The sequence below is a fragment of the Epinephelus lanceolatus genome, chromosome 8, assembly GCF_041903045.1.
Source record: "Epinephelus lanceolatus isolate andai-2023 chromosome 8, ASM4190304v1, whole genome shotgun sequence".
NCBI classification, from domain to species: domain Eukaryota; kingdom Metazoa; phylum Chordata; class Actinopteri; order Perciformes; family Serranidae; genus Epinephelus; species Epinephelus lanceolatus.
In genome coordinates, this window is record NC_135741.1 from 18,187,330 (window position 1) to 18,212,640 (window position 25,311).

The window sequence follows — 25,311 nt, forward strand, 5'->3', positions numbered from 1 at the left end:
AAAAAACCTTTCACTACTCTCTATCGACGAACTACTCACACTCTCTGCTGTTTCTTCCTCCTTCTTCCTTCCTTCCACTGTCTTTGTTGGTTTATTTATACACACGAAACATGTTCTCTGGCTGGCTGGATTGTCTGCTCGGTCTGCCGTACATACATGGCAGCGCAAGATGGCGACCTCTCTAAAGCAAGGCCCTTGCTATATATATATATATAAAAGCATAATTATAAGGCTACGAAAACCAAACGAATTTTATTTTATAGCGATTATATACTTATATAAACCATGCCAGATATTACACACTGGCCCTTTAAGAATGGAATAGGACACAAGTGGTTGGGGCATGACTTCTTTTTTTGTTTTTTTGACCCTCCCCAAAGCTATAAATATTTTTTGAGTCTCCATGAGTGAGTGGCGATAAATACATGACCCTCTTTCCACCATAAATTAGTTATTAGAATTTTAAAACATACCACTTGATGTTTGAAAGTTAAAAGTTGTATTTTTGTTATGCTGGTTAGTTGGTGCAAATGGTTTATTTTTGGCCAAATTTTAAATGAGACATAGAATAATGTGATGTTGCTGAAATATTTAAGCTCATATTTGGTTATGGCTTTTTAAATTTGTAATTTTTTTCTGACCTAAGCATTTATTGCACATGTGTCTAAGGGCTGTCGGAAATGTGAAAATCCAATGATAATTTCTGGTTTTACAGTTTCTGGCTATGATAAACGGTGTACTTTTGGCGAATTTTAAAGAAAACCCAGGTTTTGAAGGCATGTTTTCTTTAAAAAAAAAAAAATGCAAAGGCCCCTCCCCTAAGCAAAAAAAAAAAAGAAAAAAAAAAACCACATCACTCCCCAGTGATTAAAAAATGATTTGCCTCCCCCTTTTTGCTCCACCCCCTCCTTCATCATAAATAACTAACAGAAAGAAAAATAACTAAATATATAAATAACTAAAGATATGTTAACATTGCTAAGGGCTGAAGCTGATCTGGAGCTAAATCAAACTCTTCAGCCATTCATCAATGGTTTATTAAGATTTATAAGTGTGAATTTAATATTTTATGAGAAAGTGAAAACCCCAGGAGCATTTATTCATGAATTATCAACATTTAAAAATGCACAAATACCAAATAGAGAGGATAAATACCCTAAAATTGGATTTTCACGACCTGGCAAACCAGTGTTTGATCTTATTCTTGCTTTTAACTGATCTAGAAAGCATCCATAACTATTGATAAAGCCATTAGTTTATAAGAAAGCAGTATTTCACAGTCATTTCAGGAACTATTATGTTGTTTTTACACATCAGACTAAACATTATCTGCTTAATGTCCACTGAATGCAGCTTTTGCACGTCATTTGCAAATGTTAAAAAGTGAATGTGAATCAATATGTAAATGAGAACACAGTGTAAGTGGTGAATGATTAGTCGAGTTATTGCAGAGATGAGAGACGGTCAGAGGAGCAGGTGGGGGGCGGACGGAGGGAGGCTGTCGCTTTAAGAAGTTGTTGCATGGAGAAGCTGGTGATTTTCCACTCAAACTGATATTAAACGCTCACCAGCTCGTAGAAACAATGGTCTCACAGAAAAATAGATGAAATTGTTTCACTCAGCGTTAAAACCTAGGCTGCAAATAAACAAACAAAGGAACAACAGACTGCTAAATAAAACGAGGACAGGTAACTCAGCATCTTCTTTACGTATCAAGTCAGTAAATAATGATTAATGATGTTTTTTATTAAAAGAAGAAACAGTAAGATGAGCAGAACAGCTATGACAGCTATCCGCTTCTATGATGTTTCTGTGTAAGATTATTGATTTGTCATTGTGTTTTGAATTGTAATTTATCATTGTATTTTGATGTTAGGCAGCAGGCATTTTATTTCCTGATATAAACAAGACCACATTTGCTCTTTCTTTGATGTTGTGTCCCAACTATTCCCATAATCCCTCCGCTAAAAAAGAGAAATCCTGTGTTTTCACTGTGCTGTAAAAACAGCTTAAGTAAATAATGTTTCGTTATAAAAAAAACGCAGCTCTGGCCTTTGAACCCCGTTTCCTGTGTTTATAGCTGATAAGACCCTGTGCCTCGTTTCTCTTTGATGGGTTTTTTTTTTTGGAGGTCGGCTGTGATGCGTTCAGGCGCAGCCCCGACTTCACAGTGACATGTGATGTGTGTGTGTTTGGAGGCAGAAAAAAAAACAGTGTTTATTGTCTCCTGCAGACTCCAGGTGCACCTTCACCCTCCACACCCATCCACTGAATAAATGAATGGATGAGTGAATGCATGTATGTATGTATGCACCCTTTAGAGGAGAGGCTGCTGAAGTAGGTCTGATCAACTAAGACATTTTGCTAGCTTATATCTTGTGCTTAGTGGCACATACTTAACCTACTTCTGTCCCCGCCTTGACCAGTGTATGATTGATTGATTGACGTGTGTCCTTTTGTAACCCCAATCCAGCGGTCAGCGGGATGAAACCAGAGGGGTCGCCGCACCTTTTTTAGCTGCAGGTGCTGAAAACAAAGTTTCTAAAATGGGGTCCTGGGGTCTTAAAGGGATCTGTAATGTTTTTCCCTGCAAAATAAGGAGTTGTATATAAATATTAACGGTAATTTTACTTATTATTGATTATAAAAATGTGACTTCCTCAGTTAGTGGTTTAATATTTTAGTGTGAAATGAGCTTGTACCATAAAAAACATTTGTCGTAGCTTATCCATTGTACTCAAACTGTAGGCTTGTTTCAACATATTAATTTACCTTTAGACAAACATTGCTTTTCTGCTAAATGAAGAGATGATAATGTTTGTCTTTCTAGCTCTCTGATTTCCTAGAATTATATAGTATTTACTTAAACACCACATAAAATCATTCGCATGCGCACAAATCTGCTTGTTTCTTGCAAGTAGAGCTGCAATGATTAATCGATTCTCGACTATTAATGAATCGCCAATGAATTTAATAATTTGTTAATCATTTTGATTAAAGAAATAAGGGGTCAAACTTGTCTGATTTCAGCTTCTTAAATGTTAATATTTTCTTGTTTCTTTCTCCTCTGTAAAAGTAAACTAAATATATTTGGGTTGTAGACAAAAAAAACCTGATATGTTTCACCATTTTTTGGCACTTTACAGACCAAACAACTAATCGATTAATCAAGAAAATGATTCAGTTAATTGACAATGAAAATAATCGTGAGTTGCAGTCCTACTTGCAGGATACCACCAAAATGTAAAAGCCAAAACTCAGATCAAATTGTAGAATACAATACACAATCAAACCAAAGCAAAACTTCAGTTTGAAGGTGGAAGATTGAATAGTGTATGTACAGTTTACAAAAATCCAGATCCAGTTTGCAGCATGATGTTGTTCAACAGTAATTTCTTTTTCACAGGCTTTCTGTGAGCTATGAGTAATGAACAAACACCACAGGTTTCCCCTTTACTAAGGGGAAACCTGCTTTATTTCATGAGATGACCCACGTGAAAGAACCTTTCTCTCTGTTGTAAGCATCTCCCTTCAAAAGACAAATCCCGTGGTCTCTCGCACAATAGATTAGATGCTGTCTGTCAAAGGTTACGTAACCAAAAATAGTATGCAGAGCATGACACCAGCCAAAATATGTTGGATTATGGCGTCATGCAAAGCTGGGAGGTGTCAAGGTGTGTGTGTGTGTGTGTGTGTGTGTGTGTGTGTGTGTGTGCAGTGTTCAAAATGCGGCTTGACATCAGCCAAAGCTTGTCCCTCATTTGACTGTGCAAATCCTGCTGAGGAATTTATCAGTTTTTAATTGACTCGCATGCCAGCTTTTGTCCAGCCATGGTGAGCCCTCGGAGCAGTGAACGGTATCTAAACAGCCTCATGGACGAGCAGAGGGAGACACATTACCTTATTAGGAGTTGTTATAAGCTGATACTGAAGTCGTTTACATTTCACAGATAACACAGCACAGGTCATGAAAGAATGGAGGGCCAGAGATTTGAAATAACCCGCATACCAGGAATTATCACAGCACACGCGTGAATAAAAATAGTTTTCACACAAAGATGCTTGGAAGTGGCATGGTGATGTTATGAGGGTCTTGTTATGAAACCGTGCTTCATATTTTAGTCCTGTTTGAGTGTGCAACAGTGAGAAAAAAGGTTACTAAAACTCTGAATGCTGCCTTTAGTTCATCCATTTGTACAAGATCATAATTCAAGGCCAACCCCCAGTGTTGGACCAGCCTCTGTGTCCCCAACATGAATAAGATGTGTGTGTGTGTGTGTGTGTGTGTGTGTGTGTGTGTGTGTGTGTGTGTGTGTGTGTGCATGTGACACACACTCATCCCCCACTGCTTGCCTATGTGTATGTTTGTGGGCAGGGAGTAGTGGGAAGTGGAAATTTACAGTCTCCCACGTTGGTACCTGAGTTGTCTGTCACGGCGAGGCTGCGTCCAATCCTCCACTTTGGATTTAATTGTCTTTAGCCAAGGGGCGGGCCCTCTTGTCGGCTCCACTTCTTGTGACCCGTGTCGGCATAAAGGCATTCAGTACAGAGGAATGGTGACAGCTGAGAGAGAGGAACTCTATACATAGTCGCAGCCATGAAGGAAATGTAAGTTTTCTTAACTGATTTGCTGGAAAAGAGACTTGATTTTTTTCGGGTTTGCATGTGTTAAGTCAAGTTTCTCTGCATGAATGGGCTTTAGTCAAATGAAAAACGGGGTAATGCTTTGGTGGATTCTCATTGTGTGTAAAATAAATAAATTAGCTTAAATAAATAGAGAATGAAATGCAAATAGATTTTTTTTGCTGTCTTTTTAAGATTTAAGCAGTTTTAATATTGTGTTATTTTTCTTTAAAAGTTAAGGAATTTGTTGTCAAGTGTGTGTCTGATTTAAATCCCAAGGACAGTTTGTCATAAGTCTTATCTGTTGGGCGAACAGCCTCCAAACACCATGCAGGCAGGTGAAAGCAAACGCTAAGCAGACGAGAGGAAAAGGGGGGGAAAGAGATAAAGAGGGAGAGAGAAACAGGATGAGAAACAGAGTGGGCAAGAACTGATCCAGTTATGTAAGGAGGTCTGAGAATGGAAAGCGGTTCAAGTTGACTTGTCATGCATAACAGGAAGAATCCTAGAAAATGATGGGACACTGTGCACACGGGGGGATGGAGGAGTTGTTGGAGCTTTGATTAAGTTGAGAGACGCATAGTTCTCGGCAGGAATGTGCAAGGTTATGGGGAATATTCTATTTCTGAGAGAGAACGTGCTGCCCTTTTTAAAGAAAAAAAAAAGTGCCACAGTTAAACACTTTGCTTCCAACCGGAACAAAAGTCAGGTCAGTAATTTGGAAGCTTGACACTTCTTTGTACAGCTTGTTCTTGCTTCGACCAACACCGCAGTCGAAATTTATTTCACCCGCAAGAGTTAAGGGGAAGTATCTGCCGTTGCTTTGTTCTGCTCTTAAAAGAAGAGGAAATCTTTCTCGCTTGTATTACAATTAATCTCATATCTTACAATTAATAACAGCCTTCTCATTGTGCCTCTTCTTGTTCTTTATTGTATAGCCAGCCGGGAGCTTAAATCACATTCGGTCTTGGCACGTCTTACACAGTTATTCTTGTCCTATTAGGGTTTCTTTTCTCCTCTTTGGCTCATGCCGGGAAATAGGATACCTCCGTCGCTAATAACAAATCCTGTCTTTCTTGGAAAGGCAGTTTACAGTGTAAACACTCAAGTGAACTTAAGCTGTTGTATCGTCTTGAGAGCGGCTTTGGGAATGCAGGGGGGATATCTTGGTGTCTAAATTTGGATTTGGGCCGACTTGTTGCTGATACGGTAGCATCAGAGAAAACTCGGAGGAAAACTTTCCTACGGGGTCAGGCAAGGTCCTGAAGGCGTGTATCGTGTCCAAACATTTCGCTTCCTTTTCCCTCAGTGACAATGTGCCCCCCTCTGAGCAGAAAAATACACCCGGAGGCTCAGAGCAAAGCTGGGAAACAGAACAGCGAATCAGAATGTGAATGGGCGCACGCTGTTGCCAAGGTGGTTGTTTTGCCGTTGGGTGATTTTTTTAGCGACACAATTTTTGTTGATTGATTGATTGATGCAGATAAAGAAACACTTCTTGTTAAATGATTTAACTTCTCCAGTCTGAATGACCTCCATACGTCAGTTGCTCAGATTAGCAAGATTAGCAATGTAGTACTGTATATCATGTACTCAGTGGTTACACAGCACGTTGTAACAGAATCAGGAGACAGCATTATCTCCCTAATACTCTTCCCGATCTGTGTCTTATCCCGCTCAGCTCTGTCTCTCTTTGTCTCACTCCATCTTATGTGTCCTTTACGTTTTGTTTTGTTTTCATCCACCACAGCATGGCACAAAAAGAGAAGCTCCAATGCTTGAAGGACTTTCACAAGGACACCCTGAAACCTTCCCCAGGGAAGAGCCCAGGCACGCGGCCCGAAGACGAGGCTGAAGGCAAGGCTCCTCAGCGGGAGAAGTGGGCGAGCAAGCTCGACTTTGTCCTGTCTGTGGCCGGAGGCTTCGTCGGATTAGGAAACGTCTGGCGCTTCCCTTACCTTTGTTATAAGAATGGTGGAGGTAGGCAGAAGATGCACAACAGATGTCAGAGTGTTATTTAACAAAATCGTAGCTGGTGATCGTTGCTAAAAGATGTCTCACCTTCTGTGTTCCCAGGTGCGTTTCTCATCCCTTACTTCATCTTCCTGTTCGGGGGTGGCCTGCCTGTGTTCTTCCTGGAGGTCGCGCTTGGCCAGTACACCTCTGAAGGAGGGATCACCTGCTGGGCCAAGCTCTGCCCCATCTTCACTGGTCAGTCCAAGCACATCAACACTGCAGATAATTGCGCACACACAGAAATAGAGGCTCTGCACACATCACAGCACAAATCATCCCTGACAAGATCATTTAATATTTAACGCTGAGTAAAAGCCTCATTTGTCCAAACAAGAATTCTGCCCAGATTTTCTTCCTGTTTCAGCCCCCCCCCCCCCCCCCCCCCCCCCATTGTAATTGGACCAGTCTTAGTTCATTAGGCTGCTGTGTGTTTCGTAAACGACATTACAAAGCCCAGTAAAGCAGGAATATTGACAGTACTGAATCATCATATATGGAGGATGGATGATAGTAGTATGTATTTACTCCAGGGTCAGGTAAACATACCTGCACACAAGAACATAAACACAAACACCACATGCTTGAAGGCGCTCCAAAACTTCCTTGGATTGCAGATTTAATAGATTGTTGAGGTCTTGGTTGTCATGGAAACACAGCAGCAAAAGAAACATCAAGTTGCCTAGCAATAGGTACAATCTGATGCAGCAGATCTGCATGAAAACATAATAATTTTTGTTGACAGTGTTGATCCACTTGTTTTGTCATAGCTTACAGGCTGTCATAAATACTGCATGTTGTCTGTGACAATGTTGTCAGGGTCGGGTTCACTCACCGGCCTCTTGACCTGAAATCAACCATTAGCTACTGCTTAAGACACTCAAGGGCCTGTCATTGCTCTTTGGTGTGTCCCGGTACCTTTGAGTGACAGCTGTACACAAGCACAAAGGTACTTCAGCAGCTGCCATGATGCTCTTACTCATGTAACACACTGGACATGACATGAAAAGAGAGGAAGCTGCGCTTCACCGGATCTCTAGCAGCTGCTTATAGTCTCCACTATTCAAGGAACGCTGAGGCTGCTGTCTGTCCATCTGGCGTGGCGTCTGGCACAGCAGAGAAAGTCTACAAGTGGCCGCAAAGCTGGCCAATCACAAACCTCTCCATTGTCCCCCCTGCCCTCACGTGGTTTAATCACACGGCGAAATTCATGACTTTACTCTCTGCACGCCAGCACATGGTCGAGTGCACATACACACACACACACACACACACACACACACACACACACACATTCATACACACCTGTCACAGCATTGACTTGTCTATCAGTGTGCATTTGGTATGTGGGAACGAGGGGGGGGGGGGGCATAGATGATGGGTTTAAAAATACTCTGGAGCAGTGGAAGAGTACCGGGGATTTCTGCGTACAGGTTCGAGGCAAAGTCATCTAAAAATAGCATTACAACACTAAGGACATTATAACAGTAGATAGCAGAGGTGAGCTCAGGAAGTGTTACACTCTTTAAGTTCATAAAGAAATAGTTGATATTTATGTTTAGTTGGCTGCAATCTCTAGCTCAGATAAAGTCGTCATTTATAGATTGAGGAAACTGTTATTGCTGCCCTCTCTGGCTGAGCATTGCAACTCTGACCACACCCAGTAGCTCTGATGGGTGTGGTTGTGTGTGGGCAAATGTGATGTTTCAGCATTTGGAGGGAACACATAAGAGAGGGGGGTTTGGGGTCCTCCGCCAGAAAATTTTGAGCATTAAACATTTAATTTCCTGCATTCTGGGAAATTTTTATACACCAGTTTGATGTAAATGTCGATAAATTTAAATTTGTCAAAATAAAAGTCCTCTGCAACATGTTCTAAATTTTGAGGGGAATGTGTCACTTGCATCCCCCTGTCCAAAATCCCCACCTATGGTCAGATGTGTTCTTCTGCATCACTGGAGCAATGCAGTTCAAGTTGAATTGTCATGCATAATAAGAAGAGAAAAATGCAAACCGTGACCACTGAAGGTCAGACAAAAAACAAGATTTTCAGCGACTGTTAGAGCATCTATAATCAATGTCTCTGTAACAATGGAACTCATGACTATTTGTATGTGAAAGATGTTGTTCATAGTGATGAACCCATAGAGATTATCACCTGACTCTGTGGTTCCCCTCAGCTGTAAGGAGCTTTATATCTGTGTCATTTTCAGTCACAACAAGCAGCAGGAAAAGCCCTTAAAACCCACTGGAAACAACCTGCTCAACACCAAACAGCTGACAAACTAGCTGGTGAACAAAGTCGAGCATTAAGCAGCGAAAGAGGCAGATTTGTACCTCAGGAGTTAGTGGAGACCAAAAACAAAGCTAAAAGGGAGTGAAAATTGGACTTAAATTCATCAGGTGGCCAGAAACATAAGAAAATGCTTAATAATCATAAATGTCTCGGATGATATCTTGAGTTTTACATCTGCCTTCTCTCCTTCCTCTCTCCAGGTATTGGCTATGCCTCTATTGTGATTGTATCTCTGCTGAACATCTACTACATCGTGATCTTGGCCTGGGGACTCTACTACCTGTTTCAGTGCTTTCAGCCGGAGCTCCCCTGGGCGAAATGCAAGCAGCCCTGGAACACAGAATATTGCATAGAGGACACAGTCCGCAAGAACAAGACCATGTGGCTAGCAGCCAACATTACCAACTTTACCTCCCCTGTCACTGAGTTCTGGGAGTGAGTATACACCAACAGCATGCACACACACGTACACACGCATGTGAATATACTGAAGTAACACTGACTCTTTATCTTGCTTGCGTAAATGTGTTTGAACAGGCACAAATCATACAAAAGGCACAGTTTACTTTTAGTTCTCCACCAGTTTATTCTAAACTTTCTTTGTACAGCACCTTTCACACATTAAATACAGCTTCTTTAAGTTTGACTTTAATTGTCTGTTTCATGTCCATTTGCTTTGTTACATGTTTGAATTTGGTGACAATTTATTACAACGAATGGCTCTAAACTAGAAGTGTTTATGCAACATTAGACACTTAAACGTTAAAAGCCTCAAAGCTTTTCCAAAAAGCTGCAGCGCTCCAGGCTCAGGCCCACCTCCACTGTCAGACCTTTTCCAGTCCTGAGCTTGGACAGGGTAGGGAGTCTTAAATTGTGTACGCCCAACAGAGACGATATTCACAATAGCATGTGGTCATTAGTCTGAACAAGCCACACGCACTTCACGAATAACACCAAGGTAAACAGTACAGCCTTATATTTTGATTTTGATTAAACTGTAACTTATAAAGTTAGGGAATGTAATATTAGGCAGCAAATACCTTGTACTAACCTTATAAGTTTGTTATCGCTAGCTAGCTATGCTAATGTTGTTAGCAAACTTATGTTAATGTTAGCTGAAATAACGTTGTATTGCTAAAGACATTAGCATAGTTAGCTAACAGTAGCAAACTCATGAGGTTAGTATATAACAGCAGTAGTATATAATATATATGATATAATATACAGTGGCATCTAAACATGTAGAACACCTATTTTTTAACAATAAGCACAACAAACAATATAAACGTAGCCTAAACATGAACAAAGCCCAGTCAGCTCTGATTGGTCAGTGTTTCTGGGTCTTCTACATCTGCGCTCTCGGCATCTCTGCACAGTCTTTGCAGCTGGGGAGTGACTGTAATGGCACTTGGTGACAGTTTCTACCTTTTATACAATATAGTTGTGACATGAAACTTCACTGTGCTTCTGACAGCACAATTTATGAATATAGACTGTGTGCATTTCTTTGTGGATTGAGCATTTTGCTATAGCACCTATCCTTGCTTTATAAAACAAGATGTAATATGGGACCTTTAAATATATATGCTCAGTAGGCTGCTGTATTTATTAACAGTGTGCGTGATATACAGTATACTTTGCAGCATGATAAAGTGGCATGTAAACATTACTTACAAATAAGGAAGCACGATAAAAACACATGATTTTCCACTTTAACACACCCGATAAGTGATTTTCCACAATGGGTCCTGTGATGGAGATGATGTAGGCCTGAGCCTGGAGCTCTGCAGCTGCACCCGATTGCACCATTTTAGTATAGTCAGACTCTAGAGAGGTCAGAGCAGCAGAGCAGCACAGAAAGGCCAAGTCATGTGTCTGTTTTATCTCCAAGTTTATTATCCTTGTCACATAATCGACTTCTTTGGGTCTGTTTTAAGTCCCCAAAACTGCCATTAACCTGTCCTGTGCCTCTGTTTCCTCTGCAGACGCAACGTCCTGAGCATCTCCACTGGGATCGAGGACATAGGGCCTCTGAAGTGGGACCTGGCCCTGTGTCTTCTGGCTGTGTGGGTTATCTGCTTCTTCTGCATCTGGAAGGGAGTCAAGTCCACTGGGAAAGTGAGTTCAGAGGCGTCAACACATCCTGTACTTATTGTGTTGCCTGGATGCTGTTTGGCCTTTACTTTTTTTCTGTTTTACAAGTCAATGACAAAACACTGTTGCTCAGGGAAAAGCCACATGCTTGGAAGGCAGTTAATTTGGTTGATTTAGAGACACAAGTCTCTGCGCTGTCCTGGAAGTTTTCTTGTTGGCCAGACTCACTGTCGGCTGTTAACAGTTGACTGCCGCTCCTTAGCCCTCTCTCTGTTTCTCTTAAACTGGGCCAGAGCCAACAGGAGGAGCTCTGTGAGGAAAATTATTAACTCTATTAAGTCCTATTTGTGGGTTTATTTCCATATTTAACACAAGGTTCCTTGCTGTGGTTAGAGTGTGTTAAAATAATCACCCTTTATCTTTAACCAGATAGTTCAGAAAGTAAGAGGCTTTTATGCAGTGTAGTGTACTGCTTTATGCTCTATTGGGCACACATCTAAGACCCTCTTCATGACTCCTAAAGCCAGTATGCATCTGTGCATCACTGTTCCCAGACCTTACCTTACCTTTTCTCTGTTAAAAATACTCGGAAATTAGTGGGAAATTATTGCTAGATAACAAGAACAATGTTTCTTTTGTCCTGCAGTCGGAAAAACACGACTTAAAAAGGAGAACTTCAAAAAGGAAGTGGTGTTTGTCCCATTGTATGTCAAGGATGATGAATCATAATCGTGCTCAGTATCTTGGCTAACAATTCCTTTGTCCTGTCTAGGTGGTCTACATAACAGCAACTTTCCCATTTGTGATGCTGATTGTGCTGCTTGTGCGTGGAGTGACCCTGCCTGGGGCATCTGAAGGGATCAAATTCTACCTTTACCCCAACCTGACCCGCCTACAAGACCCAGAGGTAGGATTTTAAAATGACCCACACATTATCACATTATTGTGTCTCATTTGTTTGAACATTACAATTGAAGTGTAAAAATGTCTTGTTGTCACTGTGAGGCTGTCAGGTAACCAGACTTTAGGAAGTGACTGCCAGGCCCTGAGGAATGCCACACAGTTTTTGGGAGAAGTTTTCCTCGAGAGCTTTCTGCCAGAAAGGGTTTTCTTGGTTAAGGTTTGATAAAAACATAGTGGTTTGTGTTAAAATTAATAGACTTGTGGGAGAAAGTCTACAAGGAAAACTTCTCCCATGTGTGATTGATGCTCCGTCTTGCTTAAAAAATCTGCCCAGTGGCCACTCGAGGTATTGCAGCAAAAAAAGACCACAGTTACAAATGAGATGTCTGGAAAACTGGAAACTTCGAACTGCAAAAAAGGTCAACTATAACTCTGTCTATTATGAATTTTTGATCAGTGGAGGTTTTATATTTTTTAAACTTCGCTCAAGCCAAGAAAACTGATTTCAAAGTCCCTGACGACATCACAATGTGAAGTGTATCTGTCGAACGAGAACTCATGGGCGGGGTCAGTGAGAGAAACACTACTGCAAATATTCAGTTGGCTGCATAGGCACCATCTTAGAGTCCGGTATCCAGATTTAATGACACAGCCATAATGACTGCACCCAGCAGAGAAATAGTTTGACAATAACCCATATAAAACCACAAAACATCATTTTTATTCTTTGTTTTTTTGTGCAGATTAAACAAACAAGATATACTTTGTTAATTTAGGTTTCAGAGACGCTGATAGGCAGATTTTTTTTTTACCATTGGCCAAAACAAGGCTAGTAGTTTCCACCTGCTTCCAGTCATTATGCTAAGCTAAGCTAACGGGCTGCTGACTGTAGCTTCATATTTAACATACAGATAATGATAATGAATGAATCTTAGTATCTAAATTACTTTGTAGTTTTATATGGAAAACATTTTTTCCCCCTTTTTGTTATGTAACTCGATTACATAATTTCTCATGTGTGATTGGATTAACATCAAAACCAAGCAGACATAACTTGATCATCTGGCCCCCATGTGTCCTGTGTAAACGCTGAGTTGAACTAAGTAAGATTTAACTCTGCCTCACAGACTCCACGATGTTCATGAGGTTTCTGATAAAATTATTACTGACAGTTCACCATTACACCACTGCTCAAGGGCTGGGTGTATATTTAATTTGCTGTTTTTGAGTCTTCGTTGAGGCTTTGTTGATGTGGTGGTTGTAGTGACTGTTTTTGTATTGTAGCTCTATTTAAATAATGGTATCAATATGTTTATATTAGCAATGGATCACATGACTTCCTATGTGTAAAAGGGATCACTTATGACTCGACTTCAGCTCAACTCTACTGACCTCTATAGCATCCTTAAGCTTTTAGTTTTGTGCCTGCAACTTCAATATCGCTGCTCTCGTCAGTGTCCATTTCCAGATAAAAATCGCTAAAAAGTTACTGATCGTACATTACCTGCTCAGCACGTTAAAAGACATATACAGTTAGCCACTAGCTGATGAACCCAGTGGAGCATTTAGCTACTGAAGGGACAGATATTTCCCTCGGAAGTTGGTGGAGACCAAAAACAGAACTAAAAGTAGAGTAAATATTCAACTTTTATTCATCAGGTTGCCAGAAACTCCACTCCAAATCAATGCAATGAATGTTTTCCTATCCACTACTGCTATTTTTTATTACTTTTACTATTATTTCAGTCACTGTGGCTGTTCATGCGCCAGCCGAAATGTTATTGTAATAACGTAAAAAGCACCACCAGATGGTAGGAGCTACATTTGAAGCACCACACACAAACTATGCAAGTCAGAAAGTCCTCCACAACAAGTTCCTGCAAATGTTTCACAATAAAAGCCTGTTTAGAATTGGAAGGGATTCTCTCAACCAAGATTGGGCCTTTTAATTGTAAACTTCCTGTATCTGTATAAAAATTGCCTGATCTGACTTAGTGATTGTCAGATCAGACAAAAATGACGTGTAGTCTGAACGCGGTATTACCCAAACCAATCTCGTCCTCTTGCCTAAGCCCAACCACTCCAACTGGCTAACTAATGTTAGCTGAGATGCTAGCGGAGATGGGGTGTGTTAAACTGAAACCCACAGTGACTAGCTAACGTTAGCTAAGTGTGTGTAGCTAAGCTAACTGAAATGCACAGTACTATTATTAGCTGAAATACTGAGACAAGTTGGGGAAGGGAATTATACATTTATAATAATACCTCAGTATCGGATTTATTTATTTATTTTTTCAAATCGCTTTTTATAGCTTAAGAAAACTTTAAGAAAAAAAACCCTCCATGGATCAAAAATAACTGACCTTGTTTGCAGTTGGAGGTGTCCTGTCAACAGTTTTACAGACATCTCTTTTATAATTGTGGTCTATGGGTAAAATGCTTTATGGGATGAGGGGATTATTTTTCACTGCAATACTGTGAGTGGCCACTGGGAAAAATTGACTTCAAGGCTGAGCAGCGTTCCTGGGGGCCTGGGGAAGGGCCATAATGAGTGGGAGGGCAATGAGGTGTGGTGGGGCCACTACCAGATATACTGTGAATTTTTGTTGTCTCTGTGAGCAATCATTTGTACTTTTTATCAGCTGACAAGAAAAAAAAGAAAAAGAAAGAGAAAAGAAAAAAAATTCCAAAACACGTTTCATAACAGGTTGACCTAATCTATCCTGGAAAACACTGAAAATCAGCTCCTCCTCTTGTCTTTTTAGGTGTGGATTGATGCAGGAACACAGATTTTCTTCTCCTACGCCATTTGCCTGGGAGCCATGACGTCCCTGGGGAGCTACAATAAATACAAATACAACTGCTACAGGTGAGTTGTGTTGTCGCCGGGCGGGGGGGAGTAGGACTGTAGTAGTGACAGCAACTCGTGTCAGAGACGGTTGCGTGAAAAGAAAATGGGAACTTCGGTTCCACCTGTGTTCATTAACAACCTCCATGACATATGTGTGACATAGGGACTGTTTGCTGCTGGGAGGCCTCAACAGCGGTACCAGTTTTGTGTCTGGCTTCGCAATATTTTCCGTCCTGGGCTTCATGGCACAAGAACAAGGGGTGGACATTGCCGATGTGGCAGAGTCAGGTACGAGGGTCCAAGGTGATGGCAGCAGTGATGGTGGGCGCTGTTGCCAAAGAAAAAAAAAAAGACAATTGGAAACTCATCAAAAGAGTGAAGCAACACCAAATTTTAAATGAGGAGAAAAAAGTAATTCAAGTACTTTATTCAAGTCTCCGAAACGATGATGCTGAAATGTAGAGGTATCGGCAATTGCACACTTCTTGAATAAAAGCCTCAAAGAAACAGAATTGCTACTTCAGTGTGAAATCTGTTCCACCTTCACACGGCATTGGTGCCGTGTGTTTTAGCTCCACAACGAACTGCGGTGTTAAAGAGCTCTTCATCATTACTACAGGTGTTCAATGGCACCAGGTGTCCTCTTGTCCCACATTCAACCTGCTCATGTCATTTAGTAGCTTTACTTCTTTTTGACCAGGGGACATTGCTAAGAAGATTGGCACTGTACTGTATGTACTCTACTGTATGTGCACTGGCACCCTGAGGTGATATTTCTGACCAGCGGCACTGCACTGAAAGCCCAGTTCTGTTAACGAGCTGTGGATCTCCCGAGGTGGACGCCACCGGTTCTGTTTCTGCCTTCCTTTATACTTTATGTGGACTTTGAAGGAGATGCGTCTTCTTTCAGCATGCTCGCTCTGTTCAGTTTCAAATTAAACTCTTGCTTTCTTTTAAGACTGCAACTTGAATATAATTATGTGAAATCAAATTTTAAGTGTATAACAATGGCAGTAATTTCTGTGATGGCATGTTAGTGTGTACATGCATAGAATATATTTGTTTATAAATGAACACACAGAGCCAAAATTCATAGATTAAAGTCTAATTTTCATATAGAAATGACTTTTGCTCAGCTGTTTAATTGAGGCACTAGGTTATGTGATTGTTGATTTTGTGTCTCATGCTCTCATTATATCCTGTTGATATGGTTTACGGCTTTGCTACAATCCTCATCTGCTTTGTATAGATTAGATTAGATTCCACTTTATTGGTTTTGCACACAGTAAGTACCAGAAATGCAGATTATCATCTTACCAGATAGTGCATATAGAGTATATGTGATACATACCAAACAATGCAACTGTCAAGCAGCTCTGACATGTACAGTATGCACTGAGCCTAATGGATTGCATGTGCTGTATGATGTTCTGGATGTGATATGTACAGAACAAACAGTTGGCAGTTATGTAATATGTACAGCATAAAAGACACAATATGTACAGCTGGATATAATTATACACATAGAGGACATTAGAAAAACACCTGAAGAGGAATTTTATTTCCCCATAGCCACTCAGCACATAGAACCAACAAAGAACACAGAACACTAAGTCCAGTTAACGTCAGCCCACATCTTTAAACTGCTGGACATTTGAGATCACATTTCCTGTAGATTTTGGCACTGCCAGACCCCGCTCAGCCCCTCTAGCTCAGTCTTTGCATTATTTTTCCAATTCCCTTATGTCGTCCAAGCTGAAATCAGATAGCAGTATTAATCTTGTCCTTCGCCCCTTCTCCCCACCCCCTCTATGTTCTCCCTTCAGGTCCTGGCTTGGCCTTCATTGCCTACCCTAAAGCTGTGTCCATGATGCCACTGCCAACCCTCTGGGCCATCCTCTTCTTTATCATGCTGCTGCTCCTGGGACTCGACAGCCAGGTCAGTATTTTATTTACAGTCACTAGGTGGTTAATCACATGGACCATAATATTCCACTAATAATCAGAAAAATTGTGCAATCAGGATAAAAATGCCTCATGTAACCACGTTAGTTGGAAAAGACTGGCCTGATCAGAAGGAATTTTTAATCCGGTTGAGAGGGAAGGTGTAAACCTTTGATAAACCGGTAACATAGGTAACACTGGAGGTGTGTGCTCCAACATGTCACAACAGCTGTTTCTACACAACTTCCTCTGCTGATTTTAACAGACATTTGTTTATAAGTTGTTGGCTTTTGCTCAGCGGCAAATGGCGGAAATGGCAGAGACCATCAGTAAATTAAAATCACTCTGATTGGCAGTTCAGCTCAGTGTATGAGTTGAGAAATCTAACAGCGAAGTAAACAAACTACTAAAATCAAGCTCAGTTGAGCTCTTTAGCAGAAAGAGCTCCAAATTGTTTGTACTATGGTTTGTTAGCACAAGGTACATATTTGTTGTCAATGCGCTAACTGGCTAACTAGTGTTTAAAATCTGTCTTGTTGATCCTCCAGCTTCCCTTTTTTAATAACAAATACAGACTGCTGGTATGGAAAGTTACTCTCTCCCACACAGTTGCAGAATGTACATGCTAGTTGGGCGTTGGCTATAGTCTTTGCGGTGTGTTCAAGTGCAACTTTTTGGCTGAGACACCGGTCACATTAGGCGACGCAACAGTTGGCCTCTGTCAGCACTCATTCTTTGATGTTGGTTTGGTGTGTGTGGGCCTCTCTGAGCACTGTAAGTGATGTTGCCGGTGCGTGCACCGCACACAACATGCCACAACTTCCTCTGCTGAACCAAAAATCGTTCATAAATTCAAAAAACATTCAGCACTGTGTCAGTGCTTCATTTTTATCTGAGAGTTCTGATGAATAAATACATAATTTGATTTTGAAACAGCAGCCTTATAAAAACATTGTTGTTAGCAGGCTAACTTGTGGAGTCACTGGACATTACAGCTATTGTTACTAGTAGAAGTAGCCTGCATATAAGATGTTTAGGGGACATTGGTAAATTGTAGCATCTTCCGATAGTCTGCATGTGAGGTGTTTAAGGGACATCTGTAATTTGTAGCTTAAGAAAATATCCTGGGTTACACTTATGTTAAGTTTTATTAAATTGAATCAACACGTGGAACCACTTCTCCTTTTATACTTGAATGAATTGAACTTTCTCAAAAAAGTTGGGGAAAAAACCCCACTCCTTCTTCTGCTATATTTCCGGCAGATACGAGGCTTCACAGAGGGTTTGACCACCTTGCGAAAGTCAAAAAGTTATACTCTGTTAAAATGTTCTGGAGCATGTAAACACATCTTATCAGATTTATTTATCTAGCGTCCATGTAAACATTCAGTTGGAATCTTGAATTAAACTTATTTCAGTCGGACTGAAGAAATATAGTCCATGTAACTGCAGCTGGCGTCAAGCTATGAACAGAATAGTTAGTGGGCGACTTTCCGTTAATTCACACAGACACCTCCCAGATCCCATGGGTTAGTTGGCTCCTGCCAGCCCCAATGTGTAAAACACATTTAGTGTCTCTCTGATCCACATCTAACATCTCCAAGGTATCAGATAACTGACAGACAAGAAAAACAGCCTGGTCCCACAAAGGCATTATACTATCACACTCAACCGCTCTGTGCAAGGATTATAGTCCATTTAATGCCCCGTAATACCCCAAATTAAGTTTTTAGAAGTTGATAGACGTTGACATACCAAACATTTAGTTAGTAGGAGTCATTATAATAGTTTGCATGCAAACCATGTAGCTCTGGTCACAGGCAGAGCTTTGATTAAGACAAGATAATCTAAGTAGACAAAACACAAGTGTGCACCAGAGGGATTCACCGGCCATATCGCATTTCCTGCCTCCAAGTGTAATTCTACTCCAGTGCTAACTCAGTCCTGCACATAGCCAGCTACTCGTCTCAGCCAACTGCGACATCAGGCCGATGCTCTAAATTTGAGCACATGTAAATACTCATGCGGCTATTTCCATGAGAGAAATGTTGCCAGTGACAGTGTGTGCATGTGTGGGTGTATTTCTTGTCCATAAATTTCATGCAGATTTGTAGTCCTGAATGCTATATATTGTTAACATCGCTCACACATACATGCCACTGTTATGTAAGGGGTTTTTGTTTGGTCTTCATGCAACAAAGAAGCATGTTCTTGGTAAAGAGGAACAATTTCATAATTTTGTTATGACAGTATGTAGCTTATGAGGCAATGAGGAGACACAGGGGAGAAAGAGGGAGACATGGACAGGGAGTCGGAGACAGTGATTCACTGTTGTTTTGTTTCTGTTGTGTCTTGGTAGCAACAAACCAGTGTTGCAGAGAGCAGCCCTGTTTAAATTCTCATTACTGCCCAACAAAGACAGCTCTCATTCTCTAATCACTGGTTTGTAAAGGCAAAACAAGAGCTGCATGCACACTGAAAGAAGCACTCTTTTTCTCTCCTCTGAGAACTTAATGGTTGCTTTTGTCCCCACAGTTTGTTGAAGTGGAAGGACAGATCACCTCCATCGTGGATCTATATCCGTCCCTCCTCAGGAAGGGTTACCGACGGGAGATCTTTATAGCAGTGATGTGTTTCATGAGCTATCTCCTGGGACTTGCCATGGTAACGAAAGTAAGTTCACCAACAGTCACTTCACTGGAGCCCCTGCACTCTCACTGCTACTGCTTATCCTGTTTAGAAAAGGAAAAGCGATTCTGTGTATTCGGATCAACGGCAGAGATAACGCCACAGACTTTCCACTTGCCTGTCGGCTGCCTCATTGTCACAACCAAATATGGCGTCCTACCACTCACATCCTGTGTGTCTGAATGGAACAATTTGGAATGCCGTTTTCCGTTTAGCAGTTAACCGTGCTTCAATGGCAGCGTAGCACCTGTTGAACTCTGCCTCTGTTGGTAGTGTGCCAGCATTCTTGCACGCTGCTTTCAACACCCCTCACCCACTCTGCTTTAATACCCCCTTCTATCTCTGTGACTTTCTTTTGTTCCATGCGCATCAGAGAGGTAATTAATGCAGCTTTTCTTTTCTCTTTCCAGGGTGGCATGTATGTGTTTCAACTCTTTGACTACTATGCAGCCAGTGGTGTGTGCCTTTTGTGGGTTGCATTCTTTGAATGCATTGCTGTAGCCTGGGTTTATGGTAAGTGGAAACGACTCTACGCGATAGAGTCGTAACGTGTTTCTGTATCGTGTGTCGTTTTTCAACGTAATGATCCTGAAGAGTAGAAAAACAAAGCACAAGTGATCTCTTTGGTGGTATACAAAGGTGTCCTTGTGGTTCTTCCCACGTCAGTAGTAAATAACTTTAACTGCACATAGGAGGCATGGTGAGGGGGGTGAGGATGGTGGTTTTGGTCCCCCGCTAGATCGTGATTGGCTCGCTAGGGTTGCCTCCCACCAGATTACATCCCATAATTATTAATGAAGGAAGAACATTTAAACTAATGAGGAAAAAAAAAACATTGTATTGGAATGAAAGCATTGCTGCATCTTTTAATAATAAATGGTGTCACTGTTACTGTGAAGCCATCTGATTCTGTTAATTGCTATAAATGATGCATCTGCCAAACATGAAACCACTATATGTATACATTTGTGACTGTTACACTAAGTATGTTTCCCCAAATAAGTCCCCTAAGACTCGAGTTAAGAGGCTCAGTAACCCCGGTATCTCAGCTCTCTTTCCTACTAGCGCTGCATGATAGGAGGAGAATTTGTGATAACATTGTTGAATGTTGCGATAAATTATTTCCAGCATTATTTTATTGAACATATTGAACAGTGAACTGAACACAAAATGCACCAAAAGAGTGATAGTTACATTTTAAAGTGCAGTTTACTACTAATACTCTTTTTCAACTATTTCAAAAAATCCCTGAGTGCAACATTGCAGTCTTGTACAATGTTTTTATCATTTTATTGTGCAGCTCTATTTCTTACCTCTTAATACCGCTTCAAACTGGTCTTCACCCCCTATCTCGGTATGACTGCTTCAGCATTCAGAGGCAATGACACCATGGTTGGAATAACCCCCCATATCTGAACAATCCTTCAACGTGCCAATTCAGGCAGTTATAATTGTTCAACACAAAACAAAGTCAGTCATTTGTCCCTTTAGTTTTATCAGGAAATGCTCTTGTGTTACACATAACATGTTCTTCCCTCAAAAGACATTAAATATTACCTTAATATAAATATAAAATCTTTTTTAATGACGAGAAAATATACTTTCTATCAGCAACTATTAGTTATACTCTTAGTTCCAGTATTTTCTCAAATATATTTGCTTGTTTCTTGTGAAATACCGAAGAGTTTTACGTCCTCAGCACTCTTGAAATGATTTAAACAAACAATATGAGAAGGGAACATCACTCTTTTGTTGTAGTGCTCATTGCCCCTAGACAAATGCAAGTTGTACATGTTTTTTTTTTAACATTGATACAATAGCCGCTATTGTAGCAGCCCCACAAAGGACCTTACTGGCTGTGGTGCTTTGGGTCCATCTGTAGTCTCTTGCCAGATGTTAAAAAGGAATGAAACACAGAAAAGAACATTTTTAACATGCACAAAGGAACATAAAAACAGGCACATACACCACTTAACAATGCAATAAAACATGTTGTTCACCACAATAAACTCTGAGGAGGAATAAATGATGACACAGTAAGCCAGTTCTAACTGACAAAGCCGAGACTGTTTATACCATAAACAGAATAAGGTACATGGCCCAGCGGAAGTCTGCAGTTTAGAGCAGACAACAGAGATAAGGGGCCATAAACGTGCTTAGTTTTGAAGGCAGATATGAAGGTCATTCACAGTAACATGTGACAGTACAGACTGATGATATCTTTAAATTGGTGAAACATTTATATCTATAACTATATCTGTCTATCTATCTATCAATCTATGTGTCAACATTCATAGTATTCTTTATTTGCTTTGTGTTGGATAGGCGTTGATAATTTCTACGATGGCGTTGAGGATATGATTGGCTACAGACCAAACCCATGGATGAAATGGAGCTGGACCATAATCACTCCTGTCCTCTGCATGGTGAGATATGTGTGGCAGCTTTTGGCACACCACTTTATTGTGCTGGACGACATACTGTTAACGACATGTGCAAATGTTGATCTTTCAAGGTCACAGAGAGGTGCTCAACTTGTACTAAAAGAAGCATGTGTCCATTTCCCAGGGCTGCTTTGTCTTCTCCCTGGTGAAGTACAAGCCCTTGACCTATAACAAGGTGTATGAGTACCCTGACTGGGCCATCGGTCTAGGCTGGTGTTTGGCCCTGTCCTCCATGATCTGCATCCCCATGGTGATGGTCATCAAGATCTTACAGTCTGAGGGACCCCTGATCGAGGTGAGCTGACTCGACCCTTTAGTGCTTTTCATGTAGTAAATATGCTTATTTGATTTCTTGCTGAGAGTATACCAGTATCCTAAATATGAATCTTGAGGAAGGAGATGGTTAGCTTAGCATAAAGACAGGAAACAGGGGGAAACAGCTAGCCTAGCTTTGTCCAAATTTAATAAAATCCACCTACCATAACCTCTAAAGCTCACTTATTGACAATATCCTGTTATTTTAATCAATACAAAATCAAAGTGTGTTAGACAGCTAAAGGCGTCAACTGGCTAGTTTTCAGTAGCATTGCTAGCTTGTCCATATGTACTGTACATGAAGATAAACTGTGAAAAAGCACATAGTACAACTGTCTTTGAAAATCTCACTAATAAACCTGCTGTTCATCTTTAATGTTTCAGCTTAATTTAAGTACTGATTTTAATAATGAAGTAATATGCATACAGTATGATCATGAGAGAAACAAACTTAAGCTAGCTAGTTAGTCCTTTGTCAGACACACAATTGTTAGTCAGCTAATGTTAGCTAACATTAGCGCTAACATTAATGGTAGCTAAGAGTAGTGCTCACATTAATGTTAGCCAACATTAATGCTCACATTAATGTTAGCTAACATTAATGCTCACATTAATGTTAGCTAACATTGGTGCTAACATCAGTGTTGGCTAACATTAGTGCTAACATTAATATTAGCCAACATTAGTGCTCACATTAATGTTAGCTAACATTATTGCTAACACCAGTGTTAGCTAACATTAGTGCTCACATTATTGTTAGCTAACATTAGTGCCAACATTAATGTTAGCTAACATAAGTTACCATACAGTGTCTTGAGAAACATTAAATAATTAAGAATTCCTTTGTAATTTTTAGATAACAAATCATTTTTAATCATTAATTCCCACTTAAATGTGTCTATTGTACCATTTTTACCATGCTAACAGATTAGCAGTAGTGTTAGCTATTCAACCCTGTTGGCTATAAATTCTAATGGGGAGAAAATACAAATATTGAATTTAAAGTGTGGTTTATCAAACTTACATTTACATTTTTAGTGAACTTATTATTAAGTATTTATTTTAAGAATAATGCATGCCTTATATGTTTTAAATCAAAGTTTGAAAATAATCTCAAGTACCCCCTGCAGTACTCCAAAGTACCCCTAGGGGTAATCATAACCCCATTTGGAAAGATTGATTTACGTAACTTATAGCAAGAAAGCGAATAAGTGTATTCCCAAAAATGTCACTCAATTTTAAATGACTATGGCTTGAATTTTACTACATGCACAAATACAGATGTGATACTAGTTGAATTATGATGTTTGCCATTTTAAATTTGATAGCTGTCACGTTGAGCCTTAAACTGCGCCGGTTTGTGATGGTCATTAGTCTAATCTCTCATCTCCTCCCTCAGAGGATCAAAGCAGTGGCAGCCCCGGCGAAGTCAGGCGTGAGCTCTCGCCCGAAAGAATACAACTTGAAGGGCAGCGAGCTGACACAGCCCCTGGACCCAAACGGGAACAATGGCTTGATCAAGCCCACCCACACCATTGTAGAAACAATGATGTGAGCGCTCTCTGTGAGAGGAATAAGATTGATGTGCTTTCTGTGTTATTATCATATTTGCTAACTTTGATAATGGTAGGTTTACATCGTCCAGTATATTCACATTAGAGGTGGTTTGATTTCTATGAAGAGAGTTATATATTATTGTTGTAATTTTTTTCTCTTGTAATTTTTTTTTTATTTTTTACTATATCGATATTGTTGATGTTACAATTGTTGTTGCTGTAGTTGGCACTGATCTCAGTTTAGGCAGTATTTTGAAATAGAAAATGTTCAATGTTTACTACCTTTCTGTTGATTCCGGAGACGAGATGAGGAATTTACTTTTTTTTTGTGTAATAGAGGAAAAGATAAAATTCTCATTTCACATAAATTTAGTAAACTAAACGAGTGATTAACCGTGTAAAAGGTAGAAAACATCTAAACACCCTCACGTGATTGCCCAAGCTAACTTCTTATCTCGTTGTTGTTGTTCGTCCCTGCAGTGAAAATGAATGTACCTCCGCTAGCAGCGGAAGTGAGCCACCCACGTCTCTCAGAGTACAAATCCATAACATGTTAAGTGGCAATATGCAGTGTATGGACTTAATTTTGGTTTGCATCCTTTAAGTTACAAGTTGAACAAGGCCTTGGCCAAATACTGTGAGAAATGCATTCATAAGAAGGTTGATCCTCAAAAACAGAAACATATAACAAAAACAGCTAAGGAAGAGGAAGTAAGGAGAAAAGGGAAGTGGCATTTTTAGAGTATTTGTACACAGCCTGTGTGACTACTATAGTCAGTCCCAGTGCATTTATTGAAACCTCTCTTTGCACTTTATACGTCGTTTCACCTTTATTCTAGTACTTGTTTTTATTGTTGCAGTGTATTTGGAGTTACATTCGCAACACATTTCAGGAGGAATATTTTTAGCTTCTAACTTTTTGATATTGTAAACTTTGATATACAGTATCTAGTTGTCTCCTTGCTAAGACAATGACAAGATAGAGTAGAAATCTGACATCAAATATTCTTAGTATGATCTGTGAGAACATCACTTAAAAAGTAAAAGCATTACTTTTTTTCTAAACATCCTGACAGCTCTCTCCATTGTGCTCATTACAGTAGCAGAGGCGCTCTGCAGAACTACCACTGGATTCTAGTTTCTAATGTTCGGTTTAGGCATTTGTATTGTAGGATTTGAATTGTTTGTAAATCACATATGCCTTTTTGTAACAATTTTATACTGTACATCATATGAACACCATCACTGATTAATTAATTTTACTGAAAACTCAGCAATTTTTTTGCTAATATCAATTACACAGCAAGCCAGGATCACATTTTTCAGTGTGCAGTCCTCACTGAAGCAATGTCATCCTCTGCTCGCTTGAAATGCTCCGTCAAATTTAGAATGATGTCACAACCTGCACAGTTAGATACAAAATCTGAAGCATGTGCAGGAGCCACCACAGTACCGTGCTGCTTTGTCCGTAAAAATCTCGGAGATTCAATTGTACCAAAGTATTTTTGTCTCACACTTGTCCCCTTTGAGATGCACATTGCATCATTTCTATATAGATTACAAATAAACATCTTTTTCTTTGGA

The 25,311-nt window shown here is 40.1% G+C and overlaps 1 protein-coding gene across 2 annotated transcripts; it reads left to right on the forward strand.

Annotated features, from left to right (window-relative positions):
• The first annotated feature begins 1,489 nt into the window (after positions 1-1,489).
• LOC117257900 (sodium- and chloride-dependent taurine transporter-like) lies at positions 1,490-25,311 on the forward strand. 2 transcript variants are annotated; one of them, XM_033628303.2, is made up of 14 exons: positions 1,490-1,688; positions 6,374-6,603; positions 6,700-6,834; positions 9,133-9,367; positions 10,918-11,050; positions 11,799-11,933; positions 14,695-14,798; positions 14,944-15,068; positions 16,607-16,719; positions 19,260-19,397; positions 19,823-19,925; positions 21,738-21,838; positions 21,981-22,151; positions 23,571-25,311. In XM_033628303.2, exons 2-14 carry the CDS (start codon positions 6,375-6,377, stop codon positions 23,724-23,726), a joined length of 1,878 nt encoding a protein of 625 aa, XP_033484194.1. In that variant the 5' UTR covers positions 1,490-1,688; position 6,374; the 3' UTR covers positions 23,727-25,311. The 2 variants fall into 2 exon arrangements, with proteins under 2 accessions (XP_033484194.1, XP_033484192.1); XM_033628301.2 differs by lacking the exon at positions 1,490-1,688 and adding an exon at positions 4,466-4,608.